This window comes from Aquarana catesbeiana, linkage group LG05 (assembly GCF_042186555.1).
Source record: "Aquarana catesbeiana isolate 2022-GZ linkage group LG05, ASM4218655v1, whole genome shotgun sequence".
NCBI classification, from domain to species: Eukaryota; Metazoa; Chordata; class Amphibia; order Anura; family Ranidae; genus Aquarana; species Aquarana catesbeiana.
In genome coordinates, this window is record NC_133328.1 from 119,703,390 (window position 1) to 119,717,178 (window position 13,789).

Below are 13,789 nucleotides of genomic sequence, written 5' to 3' on the forward strand. Positions count from 1 at the left end.
GACACAATAGCATTAAATTAAAAAACAAAGAATCCCCCTAATGGGGCTTTATTGGGGTGTGCAGCCTCCCTGTCTGTACTCTCAAGAGTGTCCCTTTGTCTTGCATTAAATTAAAATGAATAAATTATGCTTATTGTCATGGGAAGCAAATAAAAGTGGAAATTGCACAAGCCTGTGCACAAATTAAAAATGAGCAGCAAACAAAAGATATCCTATTAGCTTCCAATAAAATAATATGTGGTGCTCTGTAATAAACTCACATGGGGTAAACAAAATAATTAACAGAAAACAGCGTGCAAAAAATTTCAACAAAAAGGGTATGGGTCCCCTTTAACCGTCTTCTGCCCACCGTATAGACAAATGACGGCGGGGCAGCTCTTGTTCTGGGACGAAGTCCTATGACACCCAGTTTAGCCGCGATTGCGCGCCCATGGCTCTTTACCCATGTGATCGGCTGTGTCTAATCACAGCCGATCATATGTAAACAAGGAGATGCCATTTATTGGCTCTCTTCGCCTCACACTGACAGAGTGTGAGGTGAGGAAAGCCGATCAGTGGCATCTCCTCACAGGGGAGATGTGTAAAGGTAATCAGGGCACTGAACATCAGTGCCCTGATTACAATACAGCCCCAACAGTGCCCATCGGTGACGCCAGTCTGTGCCACCTATCATTGCCCATAAGTGCCACCCATCAGTGCTGCATAATCGTGCCTCCTCATCAGTGCCGCATCATCAGCAAAGGAGAAAAATTACTTATTTACATTTTCTTGAATAAACAAAGAAATTTTTTTTTTTTTTTTTTTTTTTTTAATTTTTGGTCTTTTTTCGTTTTTTTAGCAAAAAATTAAAAATCCAGCGGTGATTAAATGCCACCAAAAGAAAGCTCTATTTGTGTGAAGAAAACTAAATTCATTTGGGTACAGTTATGCATGACTGCATAATTGGTCAAAAGTGCAACAGCGCTTAAAAGAGAAAATTGGCCCGGGCAGGAAGGGGGTGAAAGTGGCCGGTATTGAGGTGGTTAAAAACAAAAAATGTGAAAAAAAAATTATTTTTCCAAAGTGAATATACAAAAAATCCACAGTGAGTGAAAGGTAAACTCCGTTAGGGAGACACAGGTACAATAAAGTAAAGAACTAACTATAAGTCCACAGTGAATAAATTGTTGAATCACTGCAACGTAAAAGGAAGATAAAAAGGATACTTCACAACCTAAATCTTCCACCGCCAACACCAGTGTTCCCATAACAACTATAGAGATACAGGCTTACCAGATACAAAGACCCCCTTATTCAGAGTGGTCTAAAGCACTTGGCATGCTCAACCCCAGTGGCAGCTCTCCACGCTAATCACAATCCTATTCGCCAGCATCGCTTTCCAGGTGTTTGATGAGCTCACCACAGATAAGTGTATTCATGCAAAGTAAACAGATAAAAACTTCTAGTAGTGCAAACCGCATAAAAACACCTTTTATTGAATATAAAACCACACTTACAAAGATAAATAGGTATGCGCATTTAAGTGTAACCAAACCATCAAGCTCCAGTTCACTTCCTGTATGCGATTTCGTTGTAAAAAGAAGTCTTCCAGGGGGACCCATACCCCTTTGTTATTGTGAAATTTTTGCACACGGTTTTCTTATAATCATTTTGTTTACCCTATGTGAGTTTATTACAATACAACAGATATTATATGGTCATGGGAACCCTTTAGACAAAACTCTGTTCTTTCATTTAGTAAAGTCAACTCTGCAACATTTCTTCACTTACAATCAACAAGTCAAATTTCTAAGTTTCTCAGAGAACATTAGACTTGGGAGACCTAAAAGCAACCAGTCAGGACAAAAATATGGGAGCCACTGAGACATTTTTGTAGGTGCAGGCTTTAAAGACTGTTCCCATCATCTTAAAGCGGAGTTCCGCCTAAATTAAAAAAAATGTAAAGTCAGCAGCTACAAATACTGCAGCTGCTGATTTTTAGCATAAGGACCACTTACCTGTCCAGGGCGCCCGTGATGGCCTCACCCGACCCGTCCCCTCGGCTCCAGGTGGAGGTGTCGGCAATGCTAGTAAGGGACTCAGGAAGTGAAGCCTCGTGGCTTCAAGGCCTGGTTCCCTACTACGCATGCACGAGTCGCGCTGTGCGTTCTGAGTGGTCACTGCTGTCTATTGGGACCCGTGTGTCTCCCAGAAGACAGCGGACGGCGGAGGGGCTGAACATGGCGTAGATCGCCGCGGATACTGCGGGGACCATGTGCCGGAAGTGGGAGCAAATACCTGTATTAGACAGGTATCCATTCCCCTTCCCCCTGAAAGGTGCCAAATGTGACACCGGAGGGGGGGGGCAGAGGAATCTAGACACCGGAAGTTCCATTTTTGGGTGGAACTCCGCTTCAATCTTTTCTCCATGTAAGTCACTGAGTGGGAACAAGCAGATTCATAGCGCTGCCATGACAACAGATATGCATGAACTTGTTTTGGGTTATAGACTCACTAAATACGAAACAAGGATAAGGATGACAGCCTCATAGCTTCCACCTTCAAACAATTCAGCAACAGCCACTCAAATTTCCGTTCTTTCAACAACTGGGTGTTGACCTGCTCCTAAAATCACAGAAGAAAATTTGGTGCACAAAACAAGTAGGTGCTGACCTGTATTTTTAGTGCTGTATAGTTTGTACAAGAACACTGCACACTTTAACTACAGCAAGTAAATCCTGGCTTGATAAGGCTCAGAAGATATATGTATTATTTAGCTGGAATAAAGAGTAGCCAATCTTACCACAGCCTGTAGCTGAGTGACTGTTTGCCCATCGTGTAATATTTCAAAAAGTCCATTATAAAGCTCTCCACGAAGGGGTTCAGGAAGGTCTTGCAGTACAGAAAAAAGCTTTGTTATTTCCAGTATGTCTAAGTGAGGAAAAAAAAAAAAGAATCAAAGGGACTTTATGTTGTAATGATACAACAGCATATGACATAAGCATAGCATTAATATCTTGCATTATGGAACAGACTGTAAGAAGATGAAAACCATTTAATGGATTTGTTCCTGCAGTATGGTTCAGGGAGTTTCGTGTTAGTTAAACAATCTGCTTGTGTCGTTTGCCTCCTGCTGAGTCTCGTGCTTTGAAAGGTTGTGTGCATTAAGGTAGCAAACATTAGAACAGTAGCAATGGAACACAGCTATGTGACTCATTGCCATTTCCTGCCAGTGCCTTATATAATAATTAGAACAAATTTCAACACTTACAAGTCAGCAATGTTTGTAGTGGGAACATGTTACAGAACTAAAAACCTAAATAAAAAGTTAATACTGGGACCTTCTGTAGTCACTAAAAAGCCACAAATTATTGCATCTCTGAATTCACAAAAAAAAAAAAAAAAACTTAACTTGACCTGTAAAGCAGATTTTGTGGTAACAAGAAACTTGCTTAGAGATCAGAGAGCTGAGTTTATCAGTCTGCTGCTTCTCTTTTCATTGTCAAGTCACAGGAGGAGGGGCAAACCTGTAAATGTTACTATGTATTGAAAGAAAGCAGGAAAGAGAAAACTACTGTGACACCTATTTAACAAACCTCTTCATCAACTATACCTTCATCACTAGCCTGATAAAAAGAATGGAAAGTTGGAAATAAAATATAAAAGTGTTGGCCAATAAACAGTAGCAAACATTTCAGAAGCATACATAATGAGATTGTTTTAAGTTTTTATATTAAATACATTTAGTGCTTAGCAGAATTCTTGTTTAAGATCGCATGTATTTTTGTAAAGCACAACTCTCCCTATATAGCCAATACAGTATAGTATACCCTTTTAAAACAAAAGGGAAAATGTCTGCTTCCTATAAGGTGTATCCAACATTCAGAAGAATTTGTTATCACTCCCAAGGGAAGGACCAACTCTAACTAGTGTTTGCAACTGTAGTCAGAACTAGGAAATGTATTGTTCCAGTAAGAATTAGGTTTACTAACCCTTTATGTAGGGAGTATGGTCTGATTAGAGAATGCAATTGATATAAATTGATTGGGCCACTATTGCACGCACAGATCATCTGCCCTGTACACAGATAGACAGCAGCGGCTCCCATTATCCCGTCATTGCTTTGTACAGGCTTCCCAGCCATAGCTGTTTGCATACACCTGTGATAACAGCTGTCAAACTGCAGATTCCTGCTGCAAGAATTCACCGTGTGGCCCAAACACCACATATGAGTAGCTATTAGTAGCTTTTCAAGCTCCAGACACAAAGCCAAAGTTGTTAATAGGCTGTATTTTAACCACTTCCTGCCAGCCTATAGTCCAATGATGGCCAGGCTGGAGCTCCCTAGTTCTAGATGGATGTGATATGACGTTATCCCCAGAACGTGCCATGCGCCGCATGATCTGTCACCTCCTGTGACCACCGGACACAGCGGATGATAGATCAGTGTACCGGCCCGCTGCTGGTACCATGTGATCACTGTGACCAATCACAACACATCACATGACAATTGTACACAATGGATTGCTTTCATTTATTGTATGCTATTGTATTGTTCTCTGACTGGTCACAGTGATCACATGGTACAAACACGGCCAATCACAGCTAATAGTACACATTGATCGAATGGATTTCATTCAGTAAAAATGGTTGTTTATAACAGTGATATTGACTGTTATAAGCAAGCCAAAAAATAAAAATCTTGATCACCTTCCCAGAATAGTACAGTTTTTTTATGGTAACACTGTGTTGCTCTAGTCCAGTATGCACACAGACACAGAGCTGCTGTTTGTACAGTCCTGGCATTTTTGGGCCTCAAGAAATGAGATGGGCCATCAGAACTGATCAATTATCAGAGATTATATATACACACAGTATCTCACAAAAGTGAGTATACCCCTCACATTTTTGTAAATATTTTATTACATCTTTTCATGTGACAACACTGAAGAAATGACACTTTGCTACGATGTAAAGTAGTGAGTATACAGCTTGTAAAACAGTGTACATTTGCAAACAAATTTGTCATCACATGAAAAGGTATAATATATATATATATATATATATATATATATATATATATATATACACATATATATATATATACATACACATACATATACACACACATACCAGAGTGATTTGGGTCATTTTCAAAGAAATGTAGCAGTATGACCTAAATTTTTGACCTAAATTTATGAAGAACTATTATTTTATTTGCAAAATAACAAACTTTTTGTTCTTCAAAATTTTCCGCCACAACATACAAGAGTCATACAGGGCCCTAATCAGTGTGCATGTCACGCAGGGAAGTGCTCTACAGACCGCCAATGCATACAACTATTTGGTCAGCAAGTCCAGTAAGACTGACTGGCATTCAAGTAAATTATGCTGCTGGTCCAACACTCAGGGGTTGATTGACTAAAGGCAAGTAGACTGTGCACTTTGGTTGTGCAGTTGAACTCTTCTTTTTTCATAGTAAATGTCAATGTGGTAAAGCCTCACTTTGTAAAGAATACCCAGTCGGGTGCAAGGATGGGTAAAAAAAAACCACAACAAACATGTTTGCTTGAACATGACTGGATAATGGAAATCTGCAGAGGTTTACCACATTTACTAAGCTAAGGGATGAGTGCACAGTCTATTTGCCTTTAGTAAATCCACCACTCAAGAGCTGAAAATCCTCCCCATTTGGAGGGGGGGGGTGGGGGGGGGGGCTTTGGTGAGATATATCAGAGGTCTAAACAGACCTGACATCTCCCCTTTGAGACAGGGAAAAGGGACTGAGGACACAAATTCCCCAATCACTTTCTCTGCAGCCTCAGCTGCACTGAAGGTGAATGGACAGAGACAGAGGCTCCTCTCCATTCATAAACTGAAGCATCTCAAACACAGTTTATGATGCTCAGTTATGAATGGACACTCAGTGATCAGTGACACTGTTGATTCAGAAAAGGAAGGAGCCGGCTCCTTTCTCCGCTCTCCATCCTGACAGATCTGGGAGGGGGGGGGGGGGAGTCAGGGGTGATCGGCGCAGCGGTTGAGGCAGTTATACGCACCTACAGTGCCTTGAAAAGTATTCACCCCCCTTGGCATTTTTCGTGTTTTGTTGCCTCACAACCTGGAATTAACATGGATTGTTTGAGGATTTGCATCACTTAATTTACAGAACATGCCCACAACTTTGAAGATTTTTTTTTTTTTTTATTATTGTGAAGCAAACAAATAGGACAAAATAACAGAAAAAAAGTCAATGTGCATAATTATTCAGCCCCTTAAAGTCAATACTTTGTAGAGCCACCTTTTGCAGCTATCACAGCTCCAAGTCGCTTTGGATAAGTCTCTATGAGCTTGCCACATCTTACCACTGGAATTTTTGCCAATTCCTCCTTGCAAAACTGCTCCAGCTCCTTCAAGCTGGATGGTTTGCGCTTGTGAACAGCAATCTTTAAGTCTGACCACAGATTTTCTATTGGATTGAGGTCTGGGCTTTGACTAGGCCATTCCAACACATTTAAACCACTCAAGTGTTGCTTTAGCAGTGTGTTTGAGGTCATTGTCCTGCTGGAAGGTGAATCTCTGTCCTAGCCTCAAATCACACACAGAGTGGTACAGGTTTTGCTCAAGAATATCCCTGTATTTAGCACCATCCATCTTTCCCCCAACTCTGACCAGTTTCCTAGTTCCGACTGCTGAAAAACATCCCCAACAGCATGATGCTGCCACCACAATGTTTCACTGTGGTGATGGCGTTCTTTGGGTGATGTGATCTGTGGGTTTTGTGCCAGACATAGCTTTTCTTTGATGGCCAAAATATTGGATTTTTTTGTACTCACCGTAAAATGTATTTCTCTCAGTTCATCGACGGACACAGCGCCTCCTTAAGCTTGACCATTGGGTTATATTGCCTCTGCAGGAGTAAGACTAGGCAGAACAAAAAACACCTGGCTACGCCCATGGGATGTCCTCAGTCAGTCTATAACCCCCTCCCTGCTCTAGGTATTCAGTTTAGTAGCAAGTAAGGATGAGCTCCAGCGTGTTCGCACAGCCTACGTGCAGAGCCTGCCAGGAAGTCAGCACTGCGTTGCGCTAATCACAGGCAGTGAGACATTTCCCGATCTCTGCAGCCGCGCATCGGGACAATGTCTCACTGCCTGTGATTAGCGCAGCGCAATGCCGACTTCCTGGCTCTGCACGTGGGCTGTGCGAACACGCCAGAGCTCATCCTTAGTAGCAAGCAGTAATAGAAGTATCAAAAACTTCATAGAGGGGTGGGCGCTGTGTCCGTCGATGAACTCAGAGAAATGGATTTTACGGCGAGTACAAAAATCCCATTTTCTCTTTCGTTCATTGACTGACCATTGAGACGTCCAAAAGAAAAATGAGGGGTGGGCAAAATAACCCAAGGCTAACCACAAGAGCCCTAACCCAGGACACAGAAGCCCCATCTGAAACAAAAAATGTTTAAAGAAAAAAAAACCCTTTTGGAGGGACCCCCCCTCTTAAACAGCAGCCTGAAAAACCTTGCGGCCAAAAGAAGCATCCGCAGATGCCAAAATATCTACTTTATAGAATTTAGTGAAGGTATACACTGACGACCAAGTGGCCGCCTTGCAAACCTGTGATATTGACGCCTGATGACGGAAGGCCCAAGAAGTAATAAGCGCCCAAGTAGAATGCGCCGTGACAGGGAAAGGAGGAACCCGACCCTTAATAGAATAGGCCTGAGTCACAGTCTGTGTGATTCATCTGGAGATGGTAGCTGAAGAAGCGGCCAGCCCTTTCCTTGGTCCTTGTGTAACCAAAAAAAGTGAGTCTGACTTCCGGAAGGACTCAGTGGTTTCCAGATACACCCGAATCACACGAAACCACATCCAAGCTATGCAAAGCAAATTCCTTGGGATGAGTCGGCTTGGGACACAAGGACGGCAACACAATGTTCTCATTCAAATGGAAGTCAGAGACAACCTTGGGCAAAAATGACAGACAGGGACGAAGAACCACTTTATCCCTATAGAGTACTAAATAGGGACTACAACAGGATAATGCCGCCAACTCCAAAACCCTGCAGGCCGGGGTAATAGCCACCAGGAATACCACCTTCTGGGACAATGTAGATAAGGGAATCTCCAGAATATTCTCAAATGGAGGTTTCTGGAGAACCGATAGCACAAAGTTTAAATTCCATGGCGGCAAAAAAGACTGTACCGGCGGAGCCACGTCCCGGACTCCTTGAATGAAGGTACTAACTAAAGAGTGAGTGGCTAGGGGGTCGCTGAAAGACACCTGGCCCTTGATGGTGCTCAAAGCCAACTTCTGCTCAACGCCCTGTTGAAAAAAAGCTAAGATCCGAGCCACAGAAAAGGATCGAGGATGAACGCCAATCGACTCACACCAAGAAATGTACGCTTTCCACATACAATGGTACATCTTACTAGAAGTCGACTTCCTCGTCTTCACCATAGTAGGGATCACTGATCCTGACAGACCTCTATCTCTCAGTACCTGGCTTTCAATGGCTAGGCCATTAAAACCAGTTACTGTAAAGCAGGTTGGAAGCTCAGCCCTCGGTACAACTGGTTCTCTTTTAAAGGTAGCCTCCAAGGGACGTTTACGGCCACCGTAAGACTTTTGCCCTCGGTCCTTTGCAGGCACCGCAGAAGAGGAAGGCGTTGGCCCCGCAGTGACACTAGGACTGAACCTGCTGAAGGGGCCGACGTTTGAGAAGAAAAACTACTAACCTGGTCAGCATTCACTCCAGAGTCAGACCCAGGTAGCCCAATTTCTTGGACAGGGTTAGAGGGGACCTTGGGTAGCTCGGACGTCACCCGAACCTTTACAGGAATTATACCCACACAAGGAGACACAGGGCCCCCCCCCCCCCGAAGTGCACACTTTCTGTCCCCCTTCTTTGGTACCCCCAAAAGGTTCAATTCGTGGACCTCCTTGACACTCACCAAGAAGGTCCATGAATCTGGAAACCAGCGAAGATGTCCCCCCACCCCAGCAATGGGTGAGGGCAGACCTTCATGCTGAAGGAGTCTTGTCGGTGGATCCGGAGAATCCTGCTCTAGGCTTACCAGACCAAGATTGCTTGGAACTTCCCGGGGAAGACGAGAGACCTGTTTCCTTTATCTGCCTTCCCAGGAGCCCGGAAGAATTTCTTATGGGCTGAGAAGGAAGGCCCCCCCGTCTGCGACGAGGCTCCTTCCCTTTCCTAGATTGAGGCAGGAAGGTACTCTTTCCCCCTGTGACACCCTTAATGAAGTCATACAGGGTAGCTCCAAACAAATGGTCGCCTTGAAAGGGCAGATCAGTGAGAGCTTTTTTAGAGGCTTGGCGTGCCGACCAATTCTTAAGCCACAGCACACATCTAATCACCACCGCTGAAATAGAAAGCTTGGACAGCACAGGAGCTGCATCACAAATATACTGTAGCCCATGGACCAACTGGTCCGCTAAATCAACATAAGCAGCGGGAACCTGCTCACTACCTAGACCCTGGCGCAAAAGCTTGGCCCATCAGTTAGGGTCAGCGACACCAGGGCCAAGACTGGACGCAATGCCAACCCAGCCATAGTAAACATGCTGCGTGCCACAGTCTCCGATTTCCTGTCAGCCGGGTCCTTAACCCTTTCATGACTAAGCCTATTTTTGAAATTTGGTGTTTACAAGTTAAAATCCGTATTTTTTGCTAGAAAATGACTTCGAACCCCCAAACATTATATATATTTTTTTTTAGCAGAGAATCTAGAGAATAAAATGGCGATTGTTGCAATATTTTTTATCACACGGTATTTGTGCAGCGGTGTTTTAAACGCAAATTTTTGGAAAAGTGACACTTTCATGTATTTTAAAAAATCCAAACAGTAAAGTTACCCCAATTTTTTTGTATAATGTGAAAGATGATGTTACGCTGAGTAAATAGATACCAAACATGTCACCCTTTATAATTGCACGCACTCGTGGAATGGCGACGAACTACGGTACCTTTGAATTTCCATAGGCGACGATTTAAAAAATTTTTACGGTTACCAGGTTTGAGCTACAGAGGAGGTCTAGGGCTAGAATTATTGCTCTCGCTCTGACGATCGCCGCGATACCTCACATGTGTGGTTTGAACACCGTTTACATATGCGGGCGCGACTTCCGTATGCGTTTTCTTCGCTGCGCGAGCTCGCGGGGACAGGGGCACTTTAAAATTTTTATTTTTTTTTTTTTTATTTAATTTATTTATTTTTGTACTTTATAAATTGTGTTTAAATTTTTTTTTTTTTTTTTTTTACTTTTATTGCTGTCACAAGCAATGTAAACATCCCTTGTGACAGTAATATGTGGTGACAGGTACTCTTTATGGAGGGATGGGGGGTCTAAAAGACCCCCCATCCCTCCTTTACACTTCAAAGTATTCAGATCGCCGAAAACGGCGAATTCTGAATATTGTGTACTTTTTTAAATTCGGCGCCATTGGCAGCCGAGTAAACGGGAAGTGACGTCATGACGTCGCTTCCGCATTTACAAGAAGAAGGCTGGAACGAAGCCGCTCGCAGCTTCGTTCCAGCCCGCCCCCAGCCGCCGAAGGCAGCCGAACGGACACCGGGCCTCCCGATCGCACGGGAGGCCCGGTAACAGCGGCGGGAGGGGGGGGATGTCCCCTCCCGCTCCTCCGGTATAACAGCCGAGCAGCTTTTAGCCGCATCGGTTGTTATACTCGGGTAGCCGATCGCCCGCTGAAAACAACGGTACCGGGATGATGCCTGCAGCTGCGGGCATCATCCCGTTATAACCCCGGAAAGCCGAGTACGCATATATGCGTTCGGTCGGCGGGAAGGGGTTTTAAAGGACGGGGATTACTCTACTGGGATCATGGTTGCGCTATTCAACCTGGAAACAGGAGGGTCCACCACTGGTGGGGTAGTCCACTTTTTTAAAAGTGATTCCTTAAAGGGGTAGAATACTGAGAAACTTTTGGGGAACACAAAGGGTGATTTTGGTTGTTCCCATTCCTTATAGGTAAACCTATCAAAATAAGGCAGATAAGGAAACACCCTTGGTGCGCGAGGTGACTTATGAGTACCAAAGGACACAGCCACGTCTGTGGCCCTGTCAGCCGCATACCCCATCTTTAGAGTCTCCCGCACCACAGCAACAATTGCGTCCACCAGCGTTTTTTCACTCGCTGCTGAGACCGCAGAGGACTCATCCTCGCTATCGGACGGTTCAGGGGGCGAGATATTAAATCCCCCTGGACGATCCACATCCCCGGTGGCATCAGGCTCAGAATCAGATGAGACACACTGAGCAGGGGAAGGCTGGGGACGCTTCCTCCCGGGTCTTTGCCCACACGCTACTTCCACCCAGGATACTAATGACTCAAGGACCGCCCTCAGCGCAACCATGGGAAGCTTGGGTTCCGAGGGACCTGCCACCTCCATGAGGGGATCAGTGGGTGGCATGTGACCCTGAGGCTCCATAAGGAAGAAGACCCTGTAGTACAAATCAACTTTGGCACCACTAAGGGACACCCCAATAACCAGGGAGCCTATCAGCAGAGAGGGAGATGCAAAAGGACCCCCAAAGACTCACCCTACCAAACGGAGGAGCACCGCAAATTCGGGCCCAGCAACACCAATGTCGGCATCCATTTCATATATCACAGGACAGGAAGAGAAGCATAGGGTAGGGTAAAAGGAGGAGCTCTGGTATCTCCACGAGGTTCTGGCTGTCTCTAGTGTCTCACTAGACTAACAAAAAATGCCCGCCGTGACATCGGCTACACAAACATGGCCGCCAGCTGCAGGTAGGTCTGAACATACCTGGAGGGTACCCGCGTCCACCCTAAACTGCACAAACGGGGAAAGGGGGAACTGTACGTACTGATCCATGGTGCAGGTGATCCTCCAGACAGAACTCCTCACCACCAAAGTGGGGGGCTGTCGGGCAAGGGACCGCTGCGACTCGGACCAGAGCCCATTCGTATGCGACCCTGCGAGACGTTTAACTCGCGGGCCAGCCTCCATCCATTGAGGCTATGTTGTGGCCGACCGCGCGTAGCTGCGGTCTGTATGCGCTCGCAGGCTGGCCTGGGGAGACCACTAGATCTAGATTATCCAGCCCATCAGTTGATTGCAGATCTCCCAGGAGAAAATGCATAAAAAAAGAGACAAAGTAAAATTTTCTAGGACCAAGATCCCAGCAAGGAGCTAGGTCCTTACTCCTGACTAGACAGAAAAAACCGAATACCTAGAGCAGGGATGGGGTTATATACTGACTGAGGACAGCCCATGGGCATAGCCAGGTGTTTTTTGTTCTGCCTTGTCCTACTCCTGCAGAGGCGATATAACCCAATGGTTAAGATTAAGGAGGCGCTGTGTCCGTCGAATGAAAGAGAAAGTTCAGTTTTAGTCTCAGACCACAGCACCTTCCTTCATACATTTTAGGAGTCTCCCACATGCCTTTTTGCAAACTCAAAATGTAACATTTAGTTTTTTGCTGAAAGTAATGGTTTTCTTCTGGCCACTCTGCCATAAAGCCCAACTCTCTGGAGCGTACGGCTTATTGTTGGCCTATGTACAGATACTTCAGTCTCTGCTGTGGAACTCTGCAGCTCCTCCAGGGTTACCTTAGGTCTCTGTGCTGCCTCTGATTAATGCCCTCCTTGTCCGGTCTGTGAGTTTTGGTGTGCGGCCATCTCCTGGCAGGTTTTGCTGTTGTGCCATGTTCTTTCTATTTGGTTATGATAGATTTGATCATGCTCCTAGGTCTGGTATGGATCTTAAGGGGAACCCCCACACCAAAAAAAAAAAAAAAAAAAAAATGGCGTGGGGTTCCCTCTAAGATCCATACCAGACCCTTATCCGAGCACGCAGCCCGGCAGGTCAGGAAAGGGGGGGTGAGTGAGCGCCTCCCCCTCCTGGACTATACCAAGCCACATGCTCTCAACATGGGGGGTTGGTGCTTTGGGGCAGGGGGGCCCTGTGCCCTCCGCCCTAAAGCGCCTTGTCCCCATGTTGATGAGGACAAGGGCCTTTTCCTGACAACCCTGGCCGTTGGTTGTCGGGGTCTGCGGGCGGGGGGCTTATCGGAATCTGGGAGCCCCCTTTAACATAGGAATGGGGCGGGGTCACCGGGTGATGTCATCCGGTGACCCCGCTCCTTATGACGTCACAGTCCCATCATGCCCCCGGGACTGTGACATCATAAGGGGCTGGGTCAAGGCATTACAGCGGGAGAGAACGTCGAGTCAACATAGGAAGAAGAGAAGAGGGAAAAAGATAATGGAGAAGACTGGGCAAATGCTAGCAAAAGAGCAGAAGACACCAGAGAGCGCGGAGAAGTCGGAAGAGACCCCCGAAGTCGGAAGAGACCCCCGGAGTTGCCTAATAAATTAATTTAAAAACCTGTGTAGTGTGTTTTTTTTTATTGACACTTTTTTCCCCAGGTGAATGGGTACGATGCACCCCATACTCATTCACATAGGGTGGGGGCCGGATCTGGGGGGCCCCTTATTAAAGGGGGCTACCAGATTCCGATAAGTCCCCCACCCGCAGACCCCGACGACTAAACGGCCAGGGTTGTCGGGAAGAGGCCCTTGTCCTCATCAACATGGGGACAAGGTGCTTTGGGGTGGGGGGAGCAGGGGCCCCCCCGCCCCAAAGCACCAACCCCCCATGTTGAGGGCATGTGGCTTGGTATGGTCGGGGGGGCGCTCACTCGCCCCCCCTTTCCTGACCTGCCAGGCTGCGTGCTCGGATAAGGGTCTGGTATGGATCTTAGGGGGACCCCCACGTCATTTTTTTTTTTTTTGGTG

General features: G+C 45.7%; 1 protein-coding gene across 5 annotated transcripts in view; it reads right to left on the bottom strand.

Moving 5' to 3' along the window:
- The window catches only part of GSDME (gasdermin E), a 502,502-nt gene that overhangs the window by 243,968 nt on the left and 244,745 nt on the right, over nt 1–13,789 (bottom strand). For all 5 annotated transcript variants that reach the window (XM_073630124.1, XM_073630120.1, XM_073630121.1 and 2 more), the window contains one exon: nt 2,783–2,910. In XM_073630124.1, coding sequence (XP_073486225.1) covers nt 2,783–2,910 — 128 coding nt within the window. The remainder of the gene's footprint in view (nt 1–2,782; nt 2,911–13,789) is intronic.